This window comes from Podarcis muralis, chromosome 10 (genome assembly GCF_964188315.1).
Source record: "Podarcis muralis chromosome 10, rPodMur119.hap1.1, whole genome shotgun sequence".
Taxonomy (NCBI): domain Eukaryota; kingdom Metazoa; phylum Chordata; class Lepidosauria; order Squamata; family Lacertidae; genus Podarcis; species Podarcis muralis.
This window is the reverse complement of record NC_135664.1, coordinates 75,128,075-75,151,293: the sequence shown is the minus strand read 5'-3', so window position 1 is coordinate 75,151,293 and position 23,219 is coordinate 75,128,075. Positions and strand designations below refer to the sequence as shown.

The following is a 23,219-nucleotide window of genomic DNA, read 5'->3' as shown; positions in this document are numbered from 1 at the left end:
ATGTCTTCTCAGGTGTGCCAGAACTTCCATGCTGACTGTGAAGCTACCTTGAACCAGCTGGTGAATCTGGAGTTGAATGCTAGCTATGTTTATCTGTCTATGTCCTACCACTTTGACAGGGATGATGTTGCCTTGTGTCACATGGCCAAGTTCCCGAAGAAGCAGTCCGAAGAAAAGTGGGAGCATGCAAACAAGTTCCTGAAATACCAGAACAAGAGAGGGCGGCGCATCTTGCTGAAGGACCTGAAGAAGCCAGAGAAGGACGAGTGGGGCAACAGCCTGGATGCCCTGCAGCTGGAGAAAAGGATGAACCTGGCCTTGCTGGATCTGCACAAGCTGGCAACAGAGAAGGGAGACCCTCATCTGTGTGACTTCCTGGAGTCTGAGTTTCTCGAAGGAAGAGGTGAAGGTCATCAAGCAGCTGGGAGACCACCTCACGAACCTGAGGCGCCTGGGACTGCCCCAGAATGGCCTAGGGGAGTACCTGTTTGACAAGCTCAGTTTGAAGAGCAGCAGCTGAATCCTCTCATCACTTTAGAAAAAGAGAAAAATCAAGTTTGTTTAGTGTAATGTTCAAGAATAAAATAATAATATATATATATATATATATATACTTTTCCAAAAAAGCCTGAAGAACTACTGCTAGGTTTGATAGGAGGGGATATTAAGAAGACAGACCAAAGACTATATCTGTATGCTACGACAGCTGCCAGAGTTTTGATAGCCCCAAAGTGGAAAACACAGGAGATACCGACTGTAAAGGAGTGGCAGACAAAGTTGGTCGAGTACGCGGAACTAGCAAAACTGACACATAGGATTCGCAGTCAGAGGGAAACAAAGTACCAAAAAGAATGGAGTAAATTTATGGTCTATATAAGTGAGAACTGTAGAAATCTGAAGACGTTAGCAGGACTGAAATAAATCTCATGTCATGGTTTAGTCTTTTACTAACTGTGAATTAAGGGAAGGAGGGAAGTCAATGGCTCTATGGAGCATAAAGTAAGATAGATGTAAAAAGACTTGATATATTTGTTTGTTGGTGTTGGTGTATTTAAAATGAAAACTTAATAAAAAGCACATTTTTTTTTTTTAAAAAGAGGCAGTCAGGAATCAGTCTGGTGAAGAGACACAATTGTCTCCTGCTGCTGCTGTGACAAGCTCCCCTCCGGCCTGGTCTTCCAGAACCAGGGGAGGCATGAAGAGGGCGGAGGAGAGGTGGGCTCTCAGGAAGGCGCAGCCTCCGATTGCTTGGGGGAAATTGCCCTGGAGAGGAAGAGACTTGTGGGTAGACAGGGATCTTCAGCCTCAGCAACTGACGACAGAGGGGGGAGAGGGGGCAGCTGGGGAAAAACCCAAACACATGTCAATTCCTATTTGTTAATTTCACTCTCCACCACCAATAAAGAAACCTTTGCCAAAAAAACAAACCCTTCCCCACCAATAAGCCTGCCAAAGATGCTGTGTAATTTATTTATTTTTTTAATACAATTTTTTATTAGTTTTTTTTTAACATATCATTTTCAACAGTAATTAAACATACTTTTACATCTTATTCAAATTTTTGACTTCCGTCAATCCTGTCTGAAAATTTTCCAATCTAATCTCTCAGTATGCAATCTTCTCTTCCCTATTACATTTCAAACTCATAACCAATATCTCTATCTTTTTCTATTTTGTAACACTTCGTATATTTCTCCTTACAAAACTAGCGTAATTTGTTGATTACAGTTGCTCTTCAAATAGTTCGTATATTTCTTCCAATCTTCTGTAAATCTCTGGTCCCGTCCTGTCATTTTGTCCAATTCTGCGTAGTCTATTAATTTCGTCTGCCGTTCTTCTTTCGTCAGAATTTCTTCTTGTTTCCATTTCTGGGCTAACAATACTCTTGCCGCAGTGTAAAATGCTGTGTAATTTATTAGTTAATTGCTGTTAATTATTAACTGCCCTGGGACCCTGAGGGGTGAAAGGTGATTTAAAGGTGAAGGTAATAAAAACAAAAGAATAATAATAAATCAACAGCAACAACAATTTATTTTGATATGAGGATAAGAAATTATTATTATTATTATTATTATTATTATTATTATTAGCTAATTAATGGAATTTGAGTATAAATTTCACTTCAGAAATTGGCTCCTCCTCGCAATTTCTTTTTAATTCTACCTCATTAATATTAAGCGCATAACAGTTAAACTGCAGGCCCTGCCATATTAACATAAATTACCATATGCAAAACCATTTCCCCGCCCCTCGGAGGGGGCGTGGCTTCCTCGCGGGACGTTTCCGGAGTGAAGCGGCGCCTGGAAAGACAGCCGCCGTCGCCCGCCCGCCCTGATTGGCCTACAACTTCAGACCCGCCTCCGCAGCGCGGCCGCTGATTGGTTCCCTCCGCCGGTTGGAAGGGGGGAGACCTCGCTTCCTGATTGGCTCCTTGCGTTTTGTTTTCGTGCGGCTCGCTTTGTGGGAAAGAGAGGGAGGAGGAGAGAAAATCCCGCCCTGCTGATTGGCGGGCGCGCAGGTGGCGCGACGCGGCTGCGCCGGCCGCGGCGTCACCCCGGCAACGGCCCAAGCCCTGCGCTGCGGTTGGAGGGGCGCTCCGTCCGTCTAGCAGCTACCCGGGTTCTGATTGGACGAGAGGCGGGAGCTTGAAGGGAGCAACCCGGAAGCGCCGAGGGGGCAGAGACCAGGGCACTTCCGGTGCTGATGTGGCCGGAACCCGGAGAGGACGCGGGCTGAGGAGAAGAGCGGTGAGTCTGCTGCCGGGCCCGGCCAGGCAAGGCGAGGCAAGGCTGCCCCTCTCCGCCCGCCCTGAGGGAGCTCGGCGAGCCCTTAGGCTGCTCTTCCGGTGGGGGGGGAGGGAGGGGGGAGGCGCGCAGGCAGAAGTTCCACCGGTGCAGCTCAGCGGACGTTGAACTTCGGCCTGCTGTGCGGCTGCAGCAGTTGGTGCTTCCTCCCCTCCTCTGTTGGAGGGAAGGAGGCAGAAGTCCAACAGGGGCAGCCCCAGGGATGGCTCAGCCGGTGCGTGGCTCAAAAAAACGGGGTTGGACTAGATGACCCTAGAGGTCCCTTCCAGCGCTACAGTTCTGTGGTTCTGTGGACCTCAGGCCAGCGTGGCTGCACCTGTTGAACCTCGGCCTGATGAAGCCGGGAACGGAGGGGCAGCGGTGGGAAGCCACTCCCCGTGATCCCCCACCCCGGAGCTGCCTTCTCAAAAGTGCCCATGCAACTGTCCAGCCTGGCATGTCCCTCGCAGCAGATCCGTTCCTCTCTCCAGGCCAGGTTGCCATGAGCTCTGCATCCCTCTGCTCCTGTGCCTTTAGCGGCGGCTTGGTCACCCTTCTCTCTGCTCCGCTTGCTGGCGTCTGCCTATCAAGGCACAGGAAAGGCCTTACAGTTTGGGAGCTCCATTTGGGTCTCTGTTGCCTTGCACCTAAGCTGGAAACTATTGGTACCCTCTGCTTGTCTTGCAGCAAGATTTACGTATAATAATAATAATAATAATAGTATATTATTTACACCCCTCCCATCTGGCTGGGTTTCTCCAGCCACTCTAGGCGGCTTCCAACAAAATATTAAAATACAGTATTCCATCAAACATTAAAAACTTCCCTAAACAGGCCTGCCTTCAGATGTCTTCTAAAAGTCTGGTAGTTGTTCTAAGCAAGCTTATAGCTTAGGGCCCCACTCTCTTGGGGCCCTCCAAAAAATTAAAGAAAGACAACACCTGGATGTACATTTCCAAAATATAAGACAAAAAACAAATAAAATAAAACCTACCTACAGCAACAGTATTTTGTGTTGTGTAGGCTCCTAGGATGTAAGTCACGGGCCCCACCTGCTAGCCTGCTTCCTCAAATATCACTGGTTTGCTCCTTTCTGTAGAGTGGGTGCCCACATTCTGCATGCACTGGTAGCCGGGCAACCTGTGCAAATGGCTTGAGATACCTATTAGGTCCATAAATTACCATATACCATATATTCAACACAAAAAACAGCCACAATTTGTTGTTGACAAAGGACAGCTGGACATATGAAGGGCCTCATTACCTTGAATAGCTTAGGGCCTCATCAAACCGAAATCCAGCTCTGCCGCCACCCCTGCAGGTGCTCTTTAAAGGCAGCCTCCTCTTCTCAGTGGACTTCCCATAAGCTGGAAATTGTTGGTACCTCCGCTTGTCTTGCTGGTTCCAGTGCACCAGTTCTACAGCTCTCATGTGACTTGGGGTTGCTTTCACACCACACGGCGTTTGCCTGGCTCGCAAGTAATGTACAAATGAGCAAATGTGCCGCTTCTCTGAGAGAAGGTTGCAGCATCCCTCCCTCACCTGGGGCTAAGCCAGGAGTAAAACAAGCCATGAGCTGTAACTGGAGTTTGCTTTTGGTTCGAACCCATGGTTCGTCTTAAGTCAAACCACAAAGCTGGGTTCACACATCATGCAGACCCAAACCACAGCCTAGCCTCTGATAGCATTGCAACAGTAGTACCATCACTCCAGGAACCCGCACGTTTGCTTGCCTGCTCAAAGCCATGGCTTGGGTGAGCGTTACATGCAAACTGGGCAGCTGCGTTTGAAACCTGGAAGTGGCTAACATGTTCCTTAAGTTTGTAATCTTCCATTCTGTGCCCAGTGCAAATGGAGAGTGGGCTGTGGCCTCGGTTACTTTGACAAGCTGGAATTAAGCAAGGCGTGTTTTGTTTTATTTACTTATAAAAATATAGAGTGCTATTTCATTAAGAAAAAACTAAAAGCAATTCACAACAAAAATAGATAAAACATGCAGTAAAAACATACTAAAAAGTTAAAAACAGGCATCAGTTAACCAGTGTGGAAAGATGTATTCTTACTTATGCCCTTTTTAAAAGGTGGGTTTTCTGGGGGGAGGGTGGGTGTTATTGGGTTGTTGTTGTTTTGATTATATTGTGGTTTTATATTTTGATTTTATTCTGTGAACTGCTCTGAGACCTCTGGGTATAGGGCAGTCTATAAATTCAGTAAATAATAATAATACTTGCCTGCTGAATCTCTGTTGACAGAGTATTCCACAATACTGGGCGGGTGACACTAAAAGGCATGATTTCTCATTATCAAGTGATCTTTTCTTGATAACAAGGCATAAACATTCTGGAAGAGAAGAAGCAGGTGCCTCAGGCTTATTACCTTAATTAACCTTCTGCAGAGGAGTTGCCCCAAGGAATCTGTTTGGGTTGCCACTCACCTGGCCTGATGATTCTCCCTCCCTGCTTACTTGACTGGAGGGCTGCTTTGCATAAGGCTCTGTGTTGGAAAACCACAGGTGTGCTGCCATGTGAGACAAAGATGTATCTGATTCACCATCTCCAAGTGTAGCTTTCCTAGAGTGAAGTGCTGTAAAATGCAACATTTCCCAAGCATGCATTTGTTGTAATTCATACAACAGCCCAGTAATATAATAATAATAATAATAATAATAATTTATTTGGGACGCGGGTGGCGCTGTGGGTAAAAGCCTCAGCGCCTAGGACTTGCTGATCGAAAGGTCGGCGGTTCGAATCCCCGCGGCGGGGTGCACTCCCGTTGCTCGGTCCCAGCGCCTGCCAACCTAGCAGTTCGAAAGCACCCCCGGGTGCAAGTAGATAAATAGGGACCGCTTTCTAGCGGGAAGGTAAACGGCGTTTCCGTGTGCGGCTCTGGCTCGCCAGATGCAGCTTTGTCACACTGGCCACGTGACCTGGAAGTGTCTCCGGACAGCGCTGGCCCCCGGCCTCTTGAGTGATATGGGCGCACAACCCCAGGGTCTGGCAAGACTGGCCCGTACAGGCAGGGGTACCTTTACCTTTAATTTATTATTTATACCCCGCCCATCTGGCTGGGTTTCCCAGTAAGATCAGTCAGTATCATTATCCCCTTAATACAGGTAGCTGGGCAGTGATGTGGGGCAGAAAAGAAATCCCAGTGCTTTCTTTTTCTGTGGAAAATTTGCCAGTTCATAAGTTCATTAGTGACAATCAATGAATGCTAATTTTAAATAAACGTTAGACAAGTTCGGCAGTTTCAAGGTTTTGTAGTAAAACTTGTGTGCTAAGTTAGACCGCTCTCTAGGGCTTCAGAACATTTCCTGGTGCAAATTTTACCTTATGCAAATCACCGTGTTTTGCATAGGCAATTCTCTCCCCGCTTCCCGAAAACCCACATCAGGTTAGAATAAAGTTGAGAGGTCCTGGGTTGCCCAAGGCGGCACTTGGTGAGTCTTGGCAGACTTGGACCAGGGACTCGCTGATTCACAGCACAGTTTCTTGGCCACACTCATGCCAGTGAAGTCAAACAGAATTAACAGCTTCTGAGAAAGTACTTGTTGCTCCCATGCTCAGCAGCCCCACCCAAAGTGCCCAGGGAGTTGAGCAGGAAACTCTTATCGTCAATGTCCGGGTAGCCTTTGCTGACGTTCTGGCTGGTGTTTCAGGAGCAGGCAGTGTCCCCTCTGCTTCCAACAAGTCAGTTGTGCCTATCTGACCTGGGCGAGAACACCATTTGTTGGAAAGTCAGGAAACTCTTTTTATAAATAAAGGGTGAGGCAGCAGGACAGGGAATCCCCTCCCTGCCACCGTTTAAAGGTACCTTCAAGCGGGCGGTGGCTGGGTGTGTGTGTGTGTGTGTGTGTGTGTGTGTGTAGCTGGGGCCTTCCAATGCTGTTGGATTGCTGCTTCCATCACCCCTGACCTTTCACAGTGGGTCTGATGGGAGTTAGATTCAGACAACGAAGGTTGTAAAGCCTGTCAGGATATTTGGTTATGATTCTGCAGCACTTGAAATGTCCATGTTTTGACTGCTGTAGGGAAGCGGTGTGGGTGTTGAGAATGCAGGTGGTGAGATGTGGGAATCTGTTCGCTCAAGGCCACTGCCTCTGCCCATCCTCCCTCTGCCTTGAGCAGTTTGGAGTTGCTGTGGGGGTGCTCTGCATTTCAGGGTTTCTTGGTTCTGGTGCAGCAAGTTCAGGCTTGAAAGCCCGTCCTTGGAACATCCCAAGCGCAGTGTGCATTCCTCACTCACACATTTCTGTTTTTAAAATAATTGGTGGCCCATGGTTGACCTGAAAGGATAAATAAGATTCGATTCCTTTTGAGCTTCTGCAAGCTTCCTAGCCTACTTGCTTGGAGGTAATTCTGTAGGCTGCTAGACAAGGGCCCATTTAGAAACCTGGGTGAAGAGGGGATCTAAGGAAATGTCCTTTACCCCATCTTCAGCTGTGAGGCACATTCCTGATTTCTGTAACCCAGTGAAGTGAATTTCCGGCTTCTGACCAGGGCAAACACTTGGCCTGAGGTGTGTGTGTGTCATTCTGTTTCCACGGGGATGTTTCATCCTGGACAGCAGCAGATGGGGCAGTCCCTTATTCCATGCATGCCTGAGATGTCTGGTTGCTTGATTTTTGCGCGTGGCCTTGGGCAATGAGCAAGTTCTTCCTTGCCTCTTTTGGCTTTTGCTATGACAGCATGGCGGAAGCACGTTCCCTGTGCAGCGACTGAATCTAGCCCCAAACCTTTCCCGTTTGTGTTTGTGCTGACATGCACTTTCTCCTCCTTCTCTGTCCTGCAAGAGCTGGAGGCTCAAGATGCTGAGCCGCTTGTCGGGACTGGCCAACACTGTCCTGCAAGAGCTGTCAGGGGAAGGAGAGGCTGCGGAGGCTGCAGATCTGCCTGATGTAAGTAGCTTTTCCCCAGCCGAGGCCTGCTGCACAGTGGGTGTGGGGAAGGAAGGGTCTGCAGCATGCATGTGCTTCTCCCGAGTTGCCAACTTGGCTAGGAGGTCCTGGCTGCACACAGCTGAAAACAAGGAGGGCATTTGTGCTCAAAGCCTGTGCCTTATATTGTCTTGGAAACAGGCAGAAGACAGCATAAATACTGGTGATGAGATGCCTGCATTGTGGGGGATTGGACTAGATGACCCTTAAAGTCCCTTTCCATGCTACAGTTCTGTGATTCTATGATGACCTGCGCCATACACACGAGTTCTGTGAGGAGATGAGCTGCCACCTTCTGCACTGGCTCCTGGCTCCTCCATAGAGGCTGTGGGGCATTCATTAGTAGATAAGCCTCAGCTTGGGACGCGGGTGGCACTGTGGGTTAAAACACAGAGCCTAGGAATTGCCGATCAGAAGGTCGGCGGTTTGAATCCCCATGACGGGGTGAGCTCCCGTTGCTCGGTCTCTGCTCCTGCCAACCTAGCAGTTCGAAAGTACGTCAAAGTGCAAGTAGATCAATAGGTACCGCTCTGGCAGGAAGCTAAACGGCGTTTCCATGCACTGCTCTGGTTCGCCAGAAACAGCTTAGTCATGCTGGCCACATGAGCCAGCCGGCCACATGAGCTGTACGCCGGCTCCCTCGGCCAGTAAAGCGAGATGAGCGCTGCAACCCCAGAATCGGTCACGACTGGACCTAATGGTCAGGGGTCCCTTTACCTTTACCTTTAAGCCTCAGCTCCAAAGCCACCAGCCAGGAGGATCCCCCCCCCAGCTGTGTTTTTAGTTCTGCAGTCCAAGCAGAATCACACCATTTAGAGCTGTTTCACATTCACGTTCGCTGCCTGCTTTCCTACCCATTGTGTCCTTTAATGACCGATGACACACATCTGAATATGTGAATGGCGTCCTCTCAGAAATGTGCCAATTGCGGCAGCCCGCAAGTTCTGTCTGTGGTGCTTGATTTGGGATGGCTCATTCATAGACGCAAAGCCAATAACCTGGCGACCGCTGCACGAAGTGGACATCTTTGTGTGAAGCAGCCCTTGTGTGAAGCTATTTCTGATTACCGCCCTCCAGGACTCTCAGGGCAAATCCACACCGTACATTTAAAACACGTCCAATGCACATTTAAGCCCATGACTACCTCCCCTCCCCACTGCCCAAAAATCCCAAGAACTGTAGTTTGTTAAGGGTGCTGAGCATCACAGCTTGGTGAGGGGGAACTATTAATTCCCAGAGTTCTTTGGGGAAGTCATGTGAAATGCCTATGGCAACATGAGAACAGGCCTTATCTGTGGTGGCTCCCCGTTTGTGGAACGCTCTCCCCAGGAAGGCTCGTCTAGCATCTTCATTACATATCTTTAGGCGCCAGGTGAAAACATTTCTCTTCAACCAGGCCTTTGGCTGATTAAAGAGTGGATGGTGTTTTTTAAAAAAATGTGTTTGGGGTGGGGTTTCTTGTTATTATGTTATGTGTTTGGTGCTTTTATTCTGTAAACTGCCTTGTGATCTTTGGATGGAGGGCAGTATGTACATTTTATAAATAAAAATAATAATATGGTGTGGATCGGCCACTGCCAGACGTTTAGCCCTAGGGATGAAGCCAGATGTTGGGTCCTTTGGGCATGGCGTTGTTACACAGAGTTCTTCTTGTTACCCCGCAGGGGCCGGTCCTGGAGCCCAGCCAGCAGAATGGGGAAGAGACACCAGAGGACGTTCTGGAACGGCTGGGCCACATGGAGAGGCTGGTGGCGCAGCTGAAGGACCTGGTGCGTGAGAAGGATGCTCAACTACAGCAGAAGGATGCCCTGCTACAGGTACCGTTCCTCTGTGGGAGGCATCACTGCTCAACTCTTCCCTAACTGGGAACCTTTCGTCTGCTGCGATGCTTAAAATCGCAAAACCGAGATGGGGGTCAGGAGGCCATTGAGCCCAGCCTCTTGCCCCCCTGCAGGGCCTTGGCTCACATCAGCCTTTGAACATGCTGTCATTCCTGTATGTAAAAATTCCCTCCTCTAGGAAGAAAAGCAGGCTGCGGAAGCCAAGCTGCGGAAGCTGAAACTGCAGGCTAAAGCTAAGCTGGCGTCTCAGAGCAAGCTCCTCGAGCAACTTTCAGAACAGGGAGCAGCATCGCCCACAACAGATCCTCTTTCTTCCACAAAGGTGAGACTAGCCAGCCACCTGGTCCAGAATGCTTACTCTACTTTCCATATGGCACACCTTTTTATTTTTGGACCTCACCTGCCCTCCGTGCTCTCAGAAGCCATCCTTTGCCCTGGGAAGTAGCTCAGCCACAGAGCCGGTTGCTGAAACACTTTTGTCCCTGTTCACTGCTTGTGTCTCTTGTGTGCTAAGTTGCGGCGGATGCTAGTGAGCTGCGTGGACCTGAGCTCCTTCCACATTGCCAGAAAGTCCTTGCCCCTCTGGCTTCTGATGTGCTTCCCCAGGAACCTCTCAGCGAGCTCCTCTCCTCCTTACCTCTCTCGCCCTGACCTAGCCACTGTGATCCATGTGACGGTCACCTCCAGACTGGATTATTGTAACTTGCTCTACGTGGGGCTGCCCTTGAGACTGACCCAGAAACTCCAGCGGGTGCAGAATGCTGCGGTGAGACTCCTTACGGGGTCCTCGCTGCGGGATCACATTCACCCGGTGCTATACCAGCTGCACTGGCTCCCGGTGGAGTACAGGGTCAGGTTTAAGGTGCTGGATTTGACCTTTAAAGCCCTATACGGCCTAGGACCCACGTACCTACGGGACCGCCTCTCCTGGTATGTCCCACAGAGAAATTTACGGTCTGTAAATAAAAACATCCTAAAGATCCCAGGCCACAGAGAGGTTAGGCTGGCCTCAACTAGAGCCAGGGCCTTCTCGGCCGCGGCTCCAATCTGGTGGAACGCTCTGTCACAAGAGACTAGGGCCCTACAGGACCTGACATCCTTCCGCAGGGCCTGCAAGACAGAGCTGTTCCAACAGGCCTTTGGCCAGGACATAGCCTGACTCCCTCCTTCGGCAATCTTCGCGAAGCTCTGGCCCAATGGTTGCCAGTGGTTTGATTTGAATTAATTTTATAATGAATGATTTTAGAATGTTGTGTTGTACTGTTTTATTGTTGTTAGCCGCCCTGAGCCCGGTTTTGGCCAGGGAGGGCAGGATATAAATAACATTTATTATTATTATTATTATTATCAGTGAGGACTGGCAGTGTGCCTCTTTTCACATCTAGAAAGCTTTAGCTACCAGATTAAATTATGAAGAGCCAAGGGAAAAGCCATGTTAGTGTTATTTTTTTAAAAAAATCATTTTTATTAATTTTCCAATAAAAAACATCCAGTTAACATATCCAATCATAATCCAATTAAAACAAAAAACTAAAATAAAAAAAGACCAAGTTATAATCCAAATTGTATTTGTTGATTTTTCGGGGCTTCCCATAGTCTGGACCTCTGAAGCCTATCTCCAAATCTCAGTCCTGTCTCTCCTCGTTGTTTCCATGTTTTCCACATCCCGATTTTAAAGCTTTAAAGTTTTCCGTCCCTGGCTCTACGATTCTCAATCATGTCAGAAATCATATATCCTTTCAAAGCCATGTTAGTGTTCTAATGAAGCTAATGCATTAAAAAAATACTCAGAAGTGTTTGGCCAGTGGGTTGACCGAACCTCTTCTTTCCCAGTCAGAAGTATGCTGTTCACAGATCACTCCCTTTCAGTAACTCGCTGCCTCCTTTTCAGAGTGACCAAGGGACGCGGGATGAGCGGGAAGAGGAGACCGAGCTTCTGCAAAGGCGGTGTCAGGAGCTGCAGGAAGAGCTGGAGGCAAAAACAAGAAGCCTGGAGGAAGCACAGGCCCAGGTAGGGAGGAAACAACGACGACGACAACAACAACAACAAGAAGAAGAGAAGAAGAGTTTGGATTTGATATCCCGCCTTTCACTCCCTTTAAGGAGTCTCAAAGCGGCTAACATTCTCCTTTCCCTTCTTCCCCCCCCCCAACAAACACTCTGTGAGGTGAGTGGGGCTGAGAGACTTCAAAGAAGTGTGACTGGCCCAAGGTCACCCAGCAGCTGCAGGTGGAGGAGCGGAGACGCGAACCCGGTTCCCCAGATTACGAGACTACCGCTCTTAACCACTACACCACCACCACAACAACAACAACGACAATTATTTATACCCTGCCCATCTGGCTGGGTTTCCCCAGCAACTCTGGGTGGCTCCCAACAGAATATTAAAAACCACGATAAAACGTCAAACATCAGGAGGAGGTTGTGAAGGCTTTTTGTAATACAGTGGTACCTCAGGTTAAGAACTTAATTAGTTCCTGAGGTCCGTTCTTAACCTGAAACTGTTCTTAACCTGAGGTACCACCTTAGCTAATGGGGCCTCCCGCTGCTGCTGCGTGATTTCTGTTCTCATCCTGAAGCAAAATTCTTAAGCAATGGTACTATTTCTGGGTTAGCAGAGTCTGTAACCTGAAGCGTCTGTAACCCGAGGTACCACTGTATCTTAGTCGCTTCTTTTGGCATTCTGGGACTCGTTTGAGCAAGGGCAGAATTTGGAATTGCGGCATAGAGGTTAAGGAGTTGGGCTAGGACCTAAGAGACCAGGGTTCAAATCCCATGAAGCTCACCGCCTTGCCTTGGGAGTCACTCACTTCCTCTCAGCCTAACCTACCTCACAAGGTTGTTGTGGGGGTTAAATGAGGAGGGGGAGAACCACGTACGCCACCTTGAGCTCCTTGCAGAAAAAGGTGAGATGTAAATGCAATAAATAAATAAATGGAACTCTTTGTACGTCAAGTTGGGTCGTGGCCACCTCCTGCCACTGGCTTCTCAGCAGTTTATTCTGAGATTCATTCAAAGGTAATGCCTCAGCGCATTGAACAGCACAGACAAAAGGAGATACTTCTTCAAATGGCACATAGTAAAACTATGGAACTCCCATCTGCAGGAGGCAATGGTGGTCATCAACTTGGATGACTGTCAGAGGGGATTCGGGGGTTCGAATCCCTGCGACGGTGTGAGCTCCCATTGCTTGGTCCCTGCTCCTGCCAACCTAGCAGTTCGAAAGCACACCAGTGCAAGTAGATAAATAGGTATTGCTCTGGCGGGAAGGTAAACAGCATTTCCGTGCACTGCTCTGGTTTGCCAGAAGTGGCTTAGTCATGCTGGCCACATGACCTGGAAGCTGTATGCCGGCTCCCTCGGCCAATAAAGCGAGATGAGCGCTGCAACCCCAGAGTTGGCCACAACTAGACCTAACAGTCAGGAGTCCCTTTATCTTTACTAGCCACAAAGGCTATGTTCACCATTGGAGGGAGTTTGCCTCTGAATGCCATTTTCCGAGGGTTCACAAGCGGGGAGAATAATTTTGTTGCCTGATAATTTTCAGGTCCTGTCTGTGGGCTTCCCATAGACAGGTTGCTGGACTCGATTTAAAATACTAATATGAGTTTCTTCGCTCCTTGAAAAACCTTTTTGACTCCCAAGGCACAGGGCATTCCTGCTAGCAGTTTTTTAACATGTGTATTCTGTTGGCAGCTCAGCGCTCTGCAAGAGGAGGTTCAGAAGAAGGACTCTCTCCTCAAGGAACAGGCCCACCAGTACCAGGCCGAATTGCACCAGCTAGCCGCCCGTTCGGATCTGGAAGCGGAAATGCAGCAGGTGGGTTGGCAGAGGTTTGGGGGTGAGGGGTGAGATACGTGCTCCAATCTGGGCCAGTAAAAGGGATTGGAGGGCTCAGGCGAGGAGAGCCAGAGACAAAGAAGCCCGCAAGTGAAAGGTCCATGCTGTGATCTCTGGATTTGTGCCTCTGAGCCTGGCAAAACTGGTGTTCTCTCTGTCTCAGAACCTGCGGCTGTTGCAACGGAAGCTGGAGGAGCAGGAGGCAGCCTTGCTGGGGCGGACGCAGGTGGTGGAATTGTTGCAGCAGGAGCTGAACATTACTGAGGAGCAGAAGCAGGTACTTGCATTCAGGACGATAAGAGCTGGAAGGGGTCAGAGGCTTCCACTCCCTCTGCTGCAAAGCGGGACTGTCGACCCATCAACCCTCTCCATCCTTTGCCCGTTGGCGGATGGTACCACTAAACCTGGAGCCCAGTGTGTGACAAGCTGTGATGCAGCACATTCTGGCCCAGGGGTCAGCAAACTTTTTCAGCCGTGGGCCGGTCCACTGTCCCTCAGACCATATGGGCTGGACTATATTTTGAAAAAGAAAAAAAATATGAATGAATTCCTATGCCACACAAATAGTAATAGTAATAGTAATAATTTATTTGTACCCCGCCCATCTGGCTGGGTTTCCCCAGCCACTCTGGGCGGCTTCCAACAAAGACAAAAAATACACTAAAATGTCACACATTAAAAGCTTCCCTAAACAGGGCTGCCTTCAGATGTCTTCTAAATGTCAGGTAGTTGTTTATCTCTTTGACATCTGGTGGGAGGGCGTTCCACAGGGCTGGCGCCACCACCGAGAAGGCCCTCTGCTTTGTTCCCTGTAGCTTTGCTTCTTGCAGTGAGGGAACCGCCAGAAGACCCTCGGAGCTAGACCTCAGCATCCGGGCAGAACGATGGGGGTGGAGATGCTCCTTCAGGTATACTGGGCCAAGATAATAAAATAACCCAGAGATGCATTTTAAATAAAAGCACACATTCTATTTATGTAAAAACACCAGGCAGGCCCCACAAATAACCCAGAGATGCATTTTAAATAAAAGGGTACGTTCTACTCATGTAAAAACACCCTGATTCCCGGACCATCCACGGGCCGGATTTAGAAGGCAGTTGGGCTGGATCTGGCCCCCGGGTCTTATTTTGTCTACCCTACCCATGTTCTAGCCAATTGCCCACTGAGCAAATACCATATTTTCCTGTGTATTTTTTGGGAGGGGGGGACTGAGCAGCCCGCATGCACACTAGACGCAACCACAGCTGATTGCACACACACCTCGCCACTACCGTAAATAGACCGCACAAGTGCCGCAGCCACAGCCAATCATCAGCAGGCCTTGCCACAGCAACCAGTCACACGCCCAATCGGCGCTGCCAATCTCTTCTTGGCTGCTGGCACCAATCGCACGTCTTCCCTCTGCTATCCATGTATAAGATGACCCACAATTTTTGCCTGTTATTTCTAAGGAAACATCGTCTTATACACGGAAAAATACGGTAGTGCCAGCAGATCAGCATTTCAGGGAAGTCACATACATCAGCATAAAGCAAGAGACTTCCCCCCTCCAAGACTCCAGGGGGAGAATTCTCTATAGACTGTTGACAGTGTCTCTGTGACACTTAATTCTGCAGTACAATACAATCGCATCTTATTACAGTGGTACCTCGGTTCTCGAACGTCTCCGTTGACGAATGTTTCGAACCCGAATGCCGAAAACATGGGAGTAAATGCTTCCCTTTTTGAACGGCTTCTGCTGAGTGTTTTTCAGTTTCCTCAGTGGAATTCGCTGGTTCCTCTTTGCGCCTCGGTTTTCGAACGTTTCGGAAGTTGAACGGTCTTCTGAAATGGATAATGTTTGAGAACCGAGGTACCACTGTATTATTATTAAATTTGTATGCCACCCGCCATCCATAGGTCTCAGGGCAGTTCATAGCATAAAAATACAAGATGAAACACAAAATTCACAACAGCAAAACCACAAACCAATAACTCCCCTTCCACAAACACATTGGAAAGGATATAGGATGTCAAACAGCCAAAGGCCTGATTAAAGAGGAACTTTTTTGCCTGGAGCCTAAAGGTGCATAATGAAGGCAACAGGTGAACCTCCCTGGGGAGAGCATTCCACAAACGGGGAGCCATTGCAGAAAAGGCCCTGTTCTTGTGTTGCCAGCCTCCGGACCTCTCGAGGGGGAGGCACACGGAAAAGGTCTTCCCAGGGTTCTGTGCATGCACAAAAATCGCTTTGCACCCTGACAGGCGTGCGTTCTCTTTTCTTCCCAAGGTCCTCTCGGAGAGACTCCAGAAGGTGGAGGAGGAGCTGGATTCCCTGCACAACGCCTCTGCTTCCGAGAGGCAGGAGTCCCAGAGCCTGGTGGAGAGGCTGGAACTGGAACTGGCAGAGCAGAAGCTGGCCTCCCACCGCTCACAGGAGGAGCTGCAGCGGCTCTCTCAGGAGCTCGGCCAAACGAGAGCGGACTGCGAGCGCCAGAGCCGAGACGCGGAGGAGAGACACGCGCGGGAAATGGCAGAGAAGAGCGAAGAGATTGCTGCGCTCCAAAGAGCAGAGCAGGATTTGCGCTCCAGCTACGAGGCTCTGCAGTCGGAGAACGCCCACCTGCGGCAGAACGCAGAGGGGCCGCCAGAGCACTCCTCTGAGGATGGCTCTTTCGCACAGCAAGGTCAGGAGGCAGGCCTTTGTCTGCAGAGATCTCGGGGGTTAATGGAAATAGGCCTGAATTCTTGAAAGGACAAACTCTGGAACCTTGGGAGGAAGGAGCAGTTTTTCAAGCTTTGCTTCTGTTCACTGTGTTGGAACGATCGGTCCTAGTTATTTGTTCTTCTGTTTTTTAAAAAATGGTTTATAAACCACTTTTCCCTCTAAGGCGCTCAAGGTGGTGTACAGTGGTACCTCGGGTTAAGTACTTACTTCTTTCCAGAGGTCCATTCTTAACCTGAAACTGTTCTTAACCTGAAGCACTACTTTAGCTAAAGGGGCCTCCTGCTGCTGCTCCGCCGCCGGAGCACAATTTCTGTTCTCATCCTGAAGCAAAGTTCTTAACCCGAGGTACTATTTCTGGATTAGTGGAGTCTGTAACCCGAAGTGTATGTAACCTGAAGCGTATGCAACCTGAGGTACCACTGTACGTGGTGCTAGGACTGTCCTACTCTTGTGTAGGACCCTGGCAGAGACACATGCCCGACTGGCATGTTCTCTCCCTCCTGGTTGATCGTTCGGGACTTCAGAAGCTTTCTTCAGCCTGAACATCACAGCGACTGATAGCAAGAGGCATCGGCACACTTACGATCCTGCAGAGTATTTGCAGTTTGCGTAACAGAACTCAGTAGCACAGCATTTTGGCTAATCTACGTTTATTTACATATAATACGCTCGGAGCATTCTGACTTAGCTCCTTCCTCTTTCTCATCAGGCAGCAAAGAGAGAAAGAACAAAGGACAATAGTCCCACTTCACGGAACACAGTAACACAAACATCCTGTCTCCTTCACTTCCCACACTGGGGAATGAAAACATACACCGCCATGTGAAAGACAACAATCTCATGACTGCAAACACGGAGCAAGAATCCTAACACATGGTTCACCTTCCCCCCTCCATTTTATCCTCACAACAACCCAGTGAGGTGGGCCAGGTGGCTGGCCCAAGGTCGCCAAGCAAATTTCATGGCCGAATGAGGATTCGAACCCTGGTCTCCCGGGACCTTGTCTGACACTAGTTATGCCGTTCGAGGCTTGAGTTTGGCAGCATTTGCGGGGTTTGCTTGTGGCGACGGTGGTGCATTGGCTTGAGGAACAGGTCAGCTTGCAGACCCGCCATCCTGATTGCTGCGCCTTTTGGCAGCCTCTGTCTCCAGGCTTTTGAAAGTGGGCCTGAGGGCAGCTCTCAGAAGCTTGTCCTTTTACAGAGTGAAAGCTGAGTCCTGGTGACACCCACTCACTGACAGAAAAGCAAATTCTGCAAGTGCAACATGCAGGATGACACAGCCCTTTGTTGGCGCTGGGGCCAAAGAGGTGGCGCTGGCTCCAGATGTGGCTGGGAAACTAACCTTCCGCGCTTGTTTCCCCAGGGGAGCTCCCAGAAAGGCCCAAGGAGTCTGACCATTCACAGGCCGAACCCAAATCACTTACAGCTCAGGAAGGAAAGCAGCTCTCTACGCCGAGCGAGGTAACTGCTTCCCCAAAGGCCCCCCCCCCGAACCAGGGAGGGGGGCAGGCCAGCCTGTTTCAGGCCCCCGCCAGCTGTGCGTGTGTCCCTTCATCAGTCCATTCCATCTATTTCCCACATCAATCTGCAAAAGTTAATTTGTGTTCTCTGTGTCTTTCTGCTCTCCAGCTGGCCACTGGAGAGGACGCAGCAGCTTTTGCAAAAAATGCCTGGCAAGATGAGCAGCGCAAGACTCTGGAAGCTCTGCAAGCCGAAAACGGTACCTTTCTTCTTCTTCTTTTGCCACTTTCCACCTTTCAACCTGTTTGTGATCTGCTTTCTCCAGCCAGGGCTGTGTGGCTTCCGCCCAGGAATCCCGTATAAATAGATTAAGATGAAGAGCAACTGCTAATGGTTGCAGGGAAAGGGAGAAGAGCTATGGGTTCAGTGGGCTGGAGGAGGATGATACTGATCAATATACCACCCTTAATCCAAAGATCCCAGGGCGGTGTACAACGTTAAGAACATACCTTACGCAACATAGTAGTAAAAACATAGTACAGTGGTACCCCGCAAGACGAACGCCTCGCAAGACGGAAAACCCGCTAGACGAAAGGGTTTTCCGTTTTGGAGGCGCTTCGCAAATCGAATTTCCCTATGGGCTTGTTTCGCAAGACGAAAGCCCATAGGGAAATCTCCGGGGACCTCTTTTAAATGCTAGCGGTGGGGAGCAAAGCCTTTCACCCCCCTCCGGCCTTCAGAAGAGGTCCAGGAAGGCTGGCGGGGGCCGAAAGGCTTTGCTCCCCACCGCCAGCATTTTAAAAGCCGTCCGGGATAGCAGGGAAGCGCTTCCCGCTATCCCGGACGGCTTTTGAAGGCAGGAGAGGTCCGCGAAGCCTGGGCGCGCTGATCTCAGCGTGTGCAGGCTTCGGCATGCCAGCAACTCTCCGCAAGCAGCGGCAGCGCTGCCGCTGCTTGCGGAGAGGTCCGCGAAGCCTTGGCCGGACAGCTTTTGAAGGCAGGCGGGGGGGAGCAAAGACTTTCGCCCCCGCCAGCCTTCAGAAGAGGTCCTTTGTCCCCCCTGCCTGCCTTCCCAGGGGCTTCTAAATCGCCCCGGACAGCGGAGAAGCCCTCCGCTGTCCCGGGGCGATTTTAAAATGCTGGGGGTGGGAAGAAAGGCCCTTGTCCCCCCCCCCAGCCTTCAGAAGAGGTCGGGGGACAGACTGTCCCCGGACCTGGTCTGAAGTCGGTTTCCCTAGGAACGCATTAATTGATTTTCAATGCATTCCTATGGGAAACCGTGCTTCGCAAGACGAAAAACTTGCAAGAAGAAAAAACTTGCGGAACGAATTAATTTCGTCTTGCGAGGCACCACTGTACAGGGTATAACAATACACAGCATCATAATAAAATAATCATCGTGACAGCTCCCTCCACCTTTAATAGGCAAGAGGTTATTTAAGGCCTGGGCAAAGAGGAATGTTTTTGCCTGGCACATAAAGTGATGGTGCCACGCAAGCCTCCTTGGGGAGAGCATTCCACAGCTGGGGAGCCACCACAGCAAAAGGCCCCGTTCTCGTGTAACCCTCTCTTGGGAAGGGGGAAAATAGAGAAGGGCCTCGTACGATGACTATGAGTTTTTCTTCAGGTTTCCAGCCCCTCTCCTTTGCAAGGGCCCAGGGTTGTGGGTAGGTCGCACCCGTAAAAAGAAAATAACCCCCAACAGTGTCTTCAGTGGAACACTCACTGAACCCAGTTAAAATTCCTGCCTGCTGGCTTGCGTGTGGCCAACCAAAAGCCGACCCAGTTCTTGGATCAGGGCCTTCCAAGGTCTCTATGCACACACACATCGCTTGTGTGTGCTGATCTTGTACAGGGTTCGCACACAGCCGGGATAATTCAGAGTGTTCTTGGCAGAGATCTTGACACAGCCAGACTTCTGAGAGATTACGATAATCATGTTTGTTGCAGCGCAAGTGGGTGTTTGCGCTTGGAGGGGGCGGTACTGTTCTATTGTTAAGCTGGATGGGTTTTTAAGATTTCACATGCAGGTGTGTGTGTTTTTAAGGCAACAGATAAATAGACCCTTAACAAGCTTGCAAGGGAGAGGCCCCCAGTTCTCCTGTGATCCGCCTCTTCAAAGCACGTGGATTCTGCAAGCTGAGAATCCAGGAAGGCAGGCTCAGCATCAGGCAGAGCACACCCCCCCCCCCCAATTTGAGACTTTTTTATCTTTGGGGCCAAAGAGCAGATCATTTCATAGAAGTTTATGGAGTGATGCGTGGCATGGAGAGTGCTAGGACTCAGGGACATCCTAGGAAGCTGAATTGGGATGCATGTGGCGCTGTGGGTTAAACCACAGAGCCTAGGACTTGCTGATCAGAAGGTCGGCGGTTCGAATCCCCGTGACGGGGTGAGCTCCCGTTGCTCAGTCCCTGCTCCTGCCAACCTAGCAGTTCGAAAGCACGTCAAAGTGCAAGTAGATAAATAGGTACCGCTCTGACGGGAAGGTAAGCGGCGTTTCCGTGCGCTGCTCTGGTTCGCCAGAAGCAGCTTAGTCATACTGGCCACATGACCCGGAAGCTGTACTCCGGCTCCCTCGGCCAATAAAGTGAGATGAGCGCTGCAACCCCAGAGTTGGCCACGACTGGACCTAACGGTCAGGGGTCCCTTTACCTTTACCTTTAGGAAGCTGAAGATTTGGGGCAGATAAAAGGAAGCCCTTCGTCATAGTTAAACTATGGAGCTTGTTCCAAAGGTGAAAGGGGATGGCCTCAACCTGGATGGCTTTAAACGCAATGCAGACAAATTCATGAAGGCGATTATGCTAACAACCCAAGTCCCCTGTAGGGAAAATTGCGCCATTTCCCTGAAATGCTCCCCTCCCAGTCTTCCCGTCCTCATCCTTTGCAGAGAGCCTCAATCCTGTTGAGCTTTTACTTTCCCTTGAGAAATCGTCGCTCTTGAGAAGCGTGTCCCGGTGCCATCACCTCTTCCAGGACATCTTGTAACCCTCCTTTCTCTAGAGAGGATATGAGCTCATGGCCTGGCCTGGCCTGGCCTGACACCACTCCATTTACAGCTCTGACCCCAAACTCCGGCCTCCTTCCAGATCCCGCTTCCTCCTTGGCTGCTGCTTCTGATTAACACCTCTCCTCCCTCGTCTCCCTTTTCAGAGACCCTCCGCTCCAAAGTTGCCGTGCTGGAAAAGAGGCTCGAATTCCCTGTGGTTTCGGCAGAGTCAAACCAGGTAACCTCCGAGCAAAAGTAGAATGGACGAAGAAGCCCTTCCAGTAGGCTAAGCACTTGGCCTGAGAACGGCTCCTACTAAGCTGCCCTCTTGGCTGCACTCAGCAATCCTCTTTGCTGGGTTATTATTATTAGGAGGCTTAATATGGGACACACAGAGAGAGAACGCTTAGGAATTTCACCTGGAGTTTTGCCCACCCTCTTAACTGGGCTTTCAGAGCACTGCTGTTGCGTCCTCAGAGGTGACCCTTCTCCCCTTGTGTTTCCCTTACATTTTATAATAATAATAATAATAAATAATAATTTTTTATTTATACCCCGCCCTTCCCGGGCTCAGGGCTGCTAACAACAAATTTAAAGCAATTGATGCAACAAAAAACAGCATAAAATACAGTATAAAACATGAATAACAATAAATTCAGAATTCAGAAAACAATTTAGGGGGGAAATCCATCCAATAAACATTAGATGATCACCAGGGCTAGCTGGCTAAATTAGTCCTATTTGGGCCAGCGAGGAGACCAGGGGAGAATGAGCTGTGGGATCCCAGAGCGGGTAATCTTCATAAAAAGGGGAGGGGAGGGAAGGAATGAAGGAGAATAAAAGATCAGGCTAAGTTCAAATTGAAAGCCAGGCGGAATAGCTCTGTCTTACAGGCCCTGCGGAAGGAAGTGAAATCCTGCAGGGCCCTGGTCTCATTGGACAGAGCATTCCACCAGGTGGGAGCCATCACTGAGAAGGCCCTGGCCCTGGTGGAGGATAATTTGACTTCCTTAGGGCCCGGGACCTTAACTATGGTTATTCATGGACCTTAAGGTCCTCTGCAGGGCATACCAGGCATACATTTTGCATGTGCAGAGTATCTTTCATGCTCTCAGCTTTTTCTCTTGGCAAGCCGCTGCTGTTCCCTGGCCCCTCTGCAGCCAGACGGTTCTTTGGGAGAGCCAAAATGCACAGCTGCCTCTAATTTCCACTGGCAAAAAACAGCTCTCCTTTTCACCTGTCCTGAATGAGAAACTCCTGTTGTATTCGCATTAACGACTTCTCATTTTTTTCTTGTAGCTCAGACATCATTCATATGTGTGTGTTTGTATATGTGTATATATACACACACACATATACCCTATTTTTCCATGTATATGACTAGGTCCTTTCCCTAAAAAATAATGTCAAAAATTAGTGGGAGTCTTATACTCTGGGCCATCTCCCCCCATTTTCTTAAATCTGAGTCCCAAAAAATAGGGAGCGTCTTATACATGGGGGCGTCTTATAGACGGTAAAATACAGTATATGTATCATTGGCATCTGAAGGAACGCTAATCAAAACGACATCTTGGGGGTCGGACCAGTAGATTAAAGAGAACCATAAAACTATGACTATTTTGTTTCATAAAATTTATATTCCACTTGCTTATTGGAAAAAACTCAAAGTGGTTTTGAAAAAGACAATAGCTTTAAATCTATGAAAGGAGTTCTGTAGAAATGACTGAGAGAGACGCAAAGGTGTCTGAAAGTTACGCCAAGTGTGGCTTGCTGTGCTGCAGTTGGCTCTCCTGAACCCTGAATTCTGGCATCACAAACTTGCCACTGCTGTCAGGGAAGCCCAGCTCTTGAGGGTTACTTGCCTTGTGGAGGGGTCTGCTGAGGTTTCATAGAATCATAGAATCATAGAGTTGGAATAGACCACAAGGGCCATCGAGTCCAACCCCCTGCCAAGCAGGAAACACCATCAGAGCACTCCTGACATATGGTTGTCAAGCCTCTGCTTAAAGACCTCCAAAGAAGGAGACTCCACCACACTCCTTGGCAGCAAATTCCACTGTCGAACAGCTCTTACTGTCAGGAAGTTCTTCCTAATGTTTAGGTGGAATCTTCTTTCTTGTAGTTTGGATCCATTGCTCCGTGTCCGCTTCTCTGGAGCAGCAGAAAACAACCTTTCTCCCTCCTCCATGTAACATCCTTTTATATATTTGAACATGGCTATCATATCACCCCTTAACCTCCTCTTCTCCAGGCTAAACATGCCCAGCTCCCTTAGCCGTTCCTCATAAGGCATCGTTTCCAGGCCTTTGACCATTTTGGTTGCCCTCCTCTGGACACGTTCCAGTTTGTCAGTGTCCTTCTTGAACTGTGGTGCCCAGAACTGGACACAGTACTCCAGGTGAGGTCTGACCAGAGCAGAATACAGTGGCACTATTACTTCCCTTGATCTAGATGCTATACTCCTATTGATGCAGCCCAGAATTGCATTGGCTTTTTTAGCGTCACACTGTTGGCTCATGTCAAGTTTGTGGTCAACCAAGACTCCTAGATCCTTTTCGCATGTACTGCTCTCAAGCCAGGTGTCACCCATCTTGTATTTCCCAGCCTGGAGGGAAAATCAGTAGCCCTCTGCCCTTGGGATTTTATTCCATTCACCT

The 23,219-nt window shown here is 49.3% G+C and overlaps 1 protein-coding gene and 1 pseudogene across 2 annotated transcripts in view; both read left to right on the top strand.

The window, feature by feature from the left end:
* On the top strand, positions 1-520 carry LOC114605849 (ferritin heavy chain A pseudogene; annotated as a pseudogene).
* A 2,137-nt stretch (positions 521-2,657) lies between these two features.
* The window catches only part of GOLGB1 (golgin B1), a 42,903-nt gene continuing 22,341 nt past the window's right edge, over positions 2,658-23,219 (top strand). For both annotated transcript variants that reach the window (XM_028747488.2, XM_028747487.2), the window contains exons 1-11: positions 2,658-2,747; positions 7,576-7,680; positions 9,384-9,536; positions 9,739-9,882; positions 11,452-11,571; positions 13,257-13,379; positions 13,564-13,677; positions 15,671-16,067; positions 17,474-17,571; positions 17,740-17,830; positions 20,727-20,800. In XM_028747488.2, coding sequence (XP_028603321.2) covers positions 7,591-7,680; positions 9,384-9,536; positions 9,739-9,882; positions 11,452-11,571; positions 13,257-13,379; positions 13,564-13,677; positions 15,671-16,067; positions 17,474-17,571; positions 17,740-17,830; positions 20,727-20,800 — 1,404 coding nt within the window. In that variant the 5' untranslated portion in view covers positions 2,658-2,747; positions 7,576-7,590. The remainder of the gene's footprint in view (positions 2,748-7,575; positions 7,681-9,383; positions 9,537-9,738; positions 9,883-11,451; positions 11,572-13,256; positions 13,380-13,563; positions 13,678-15,670; positions 16,068-17,473; positions 17,572-17,739; positions 17,831-20,726; positions 20,801-23,219) is intronic.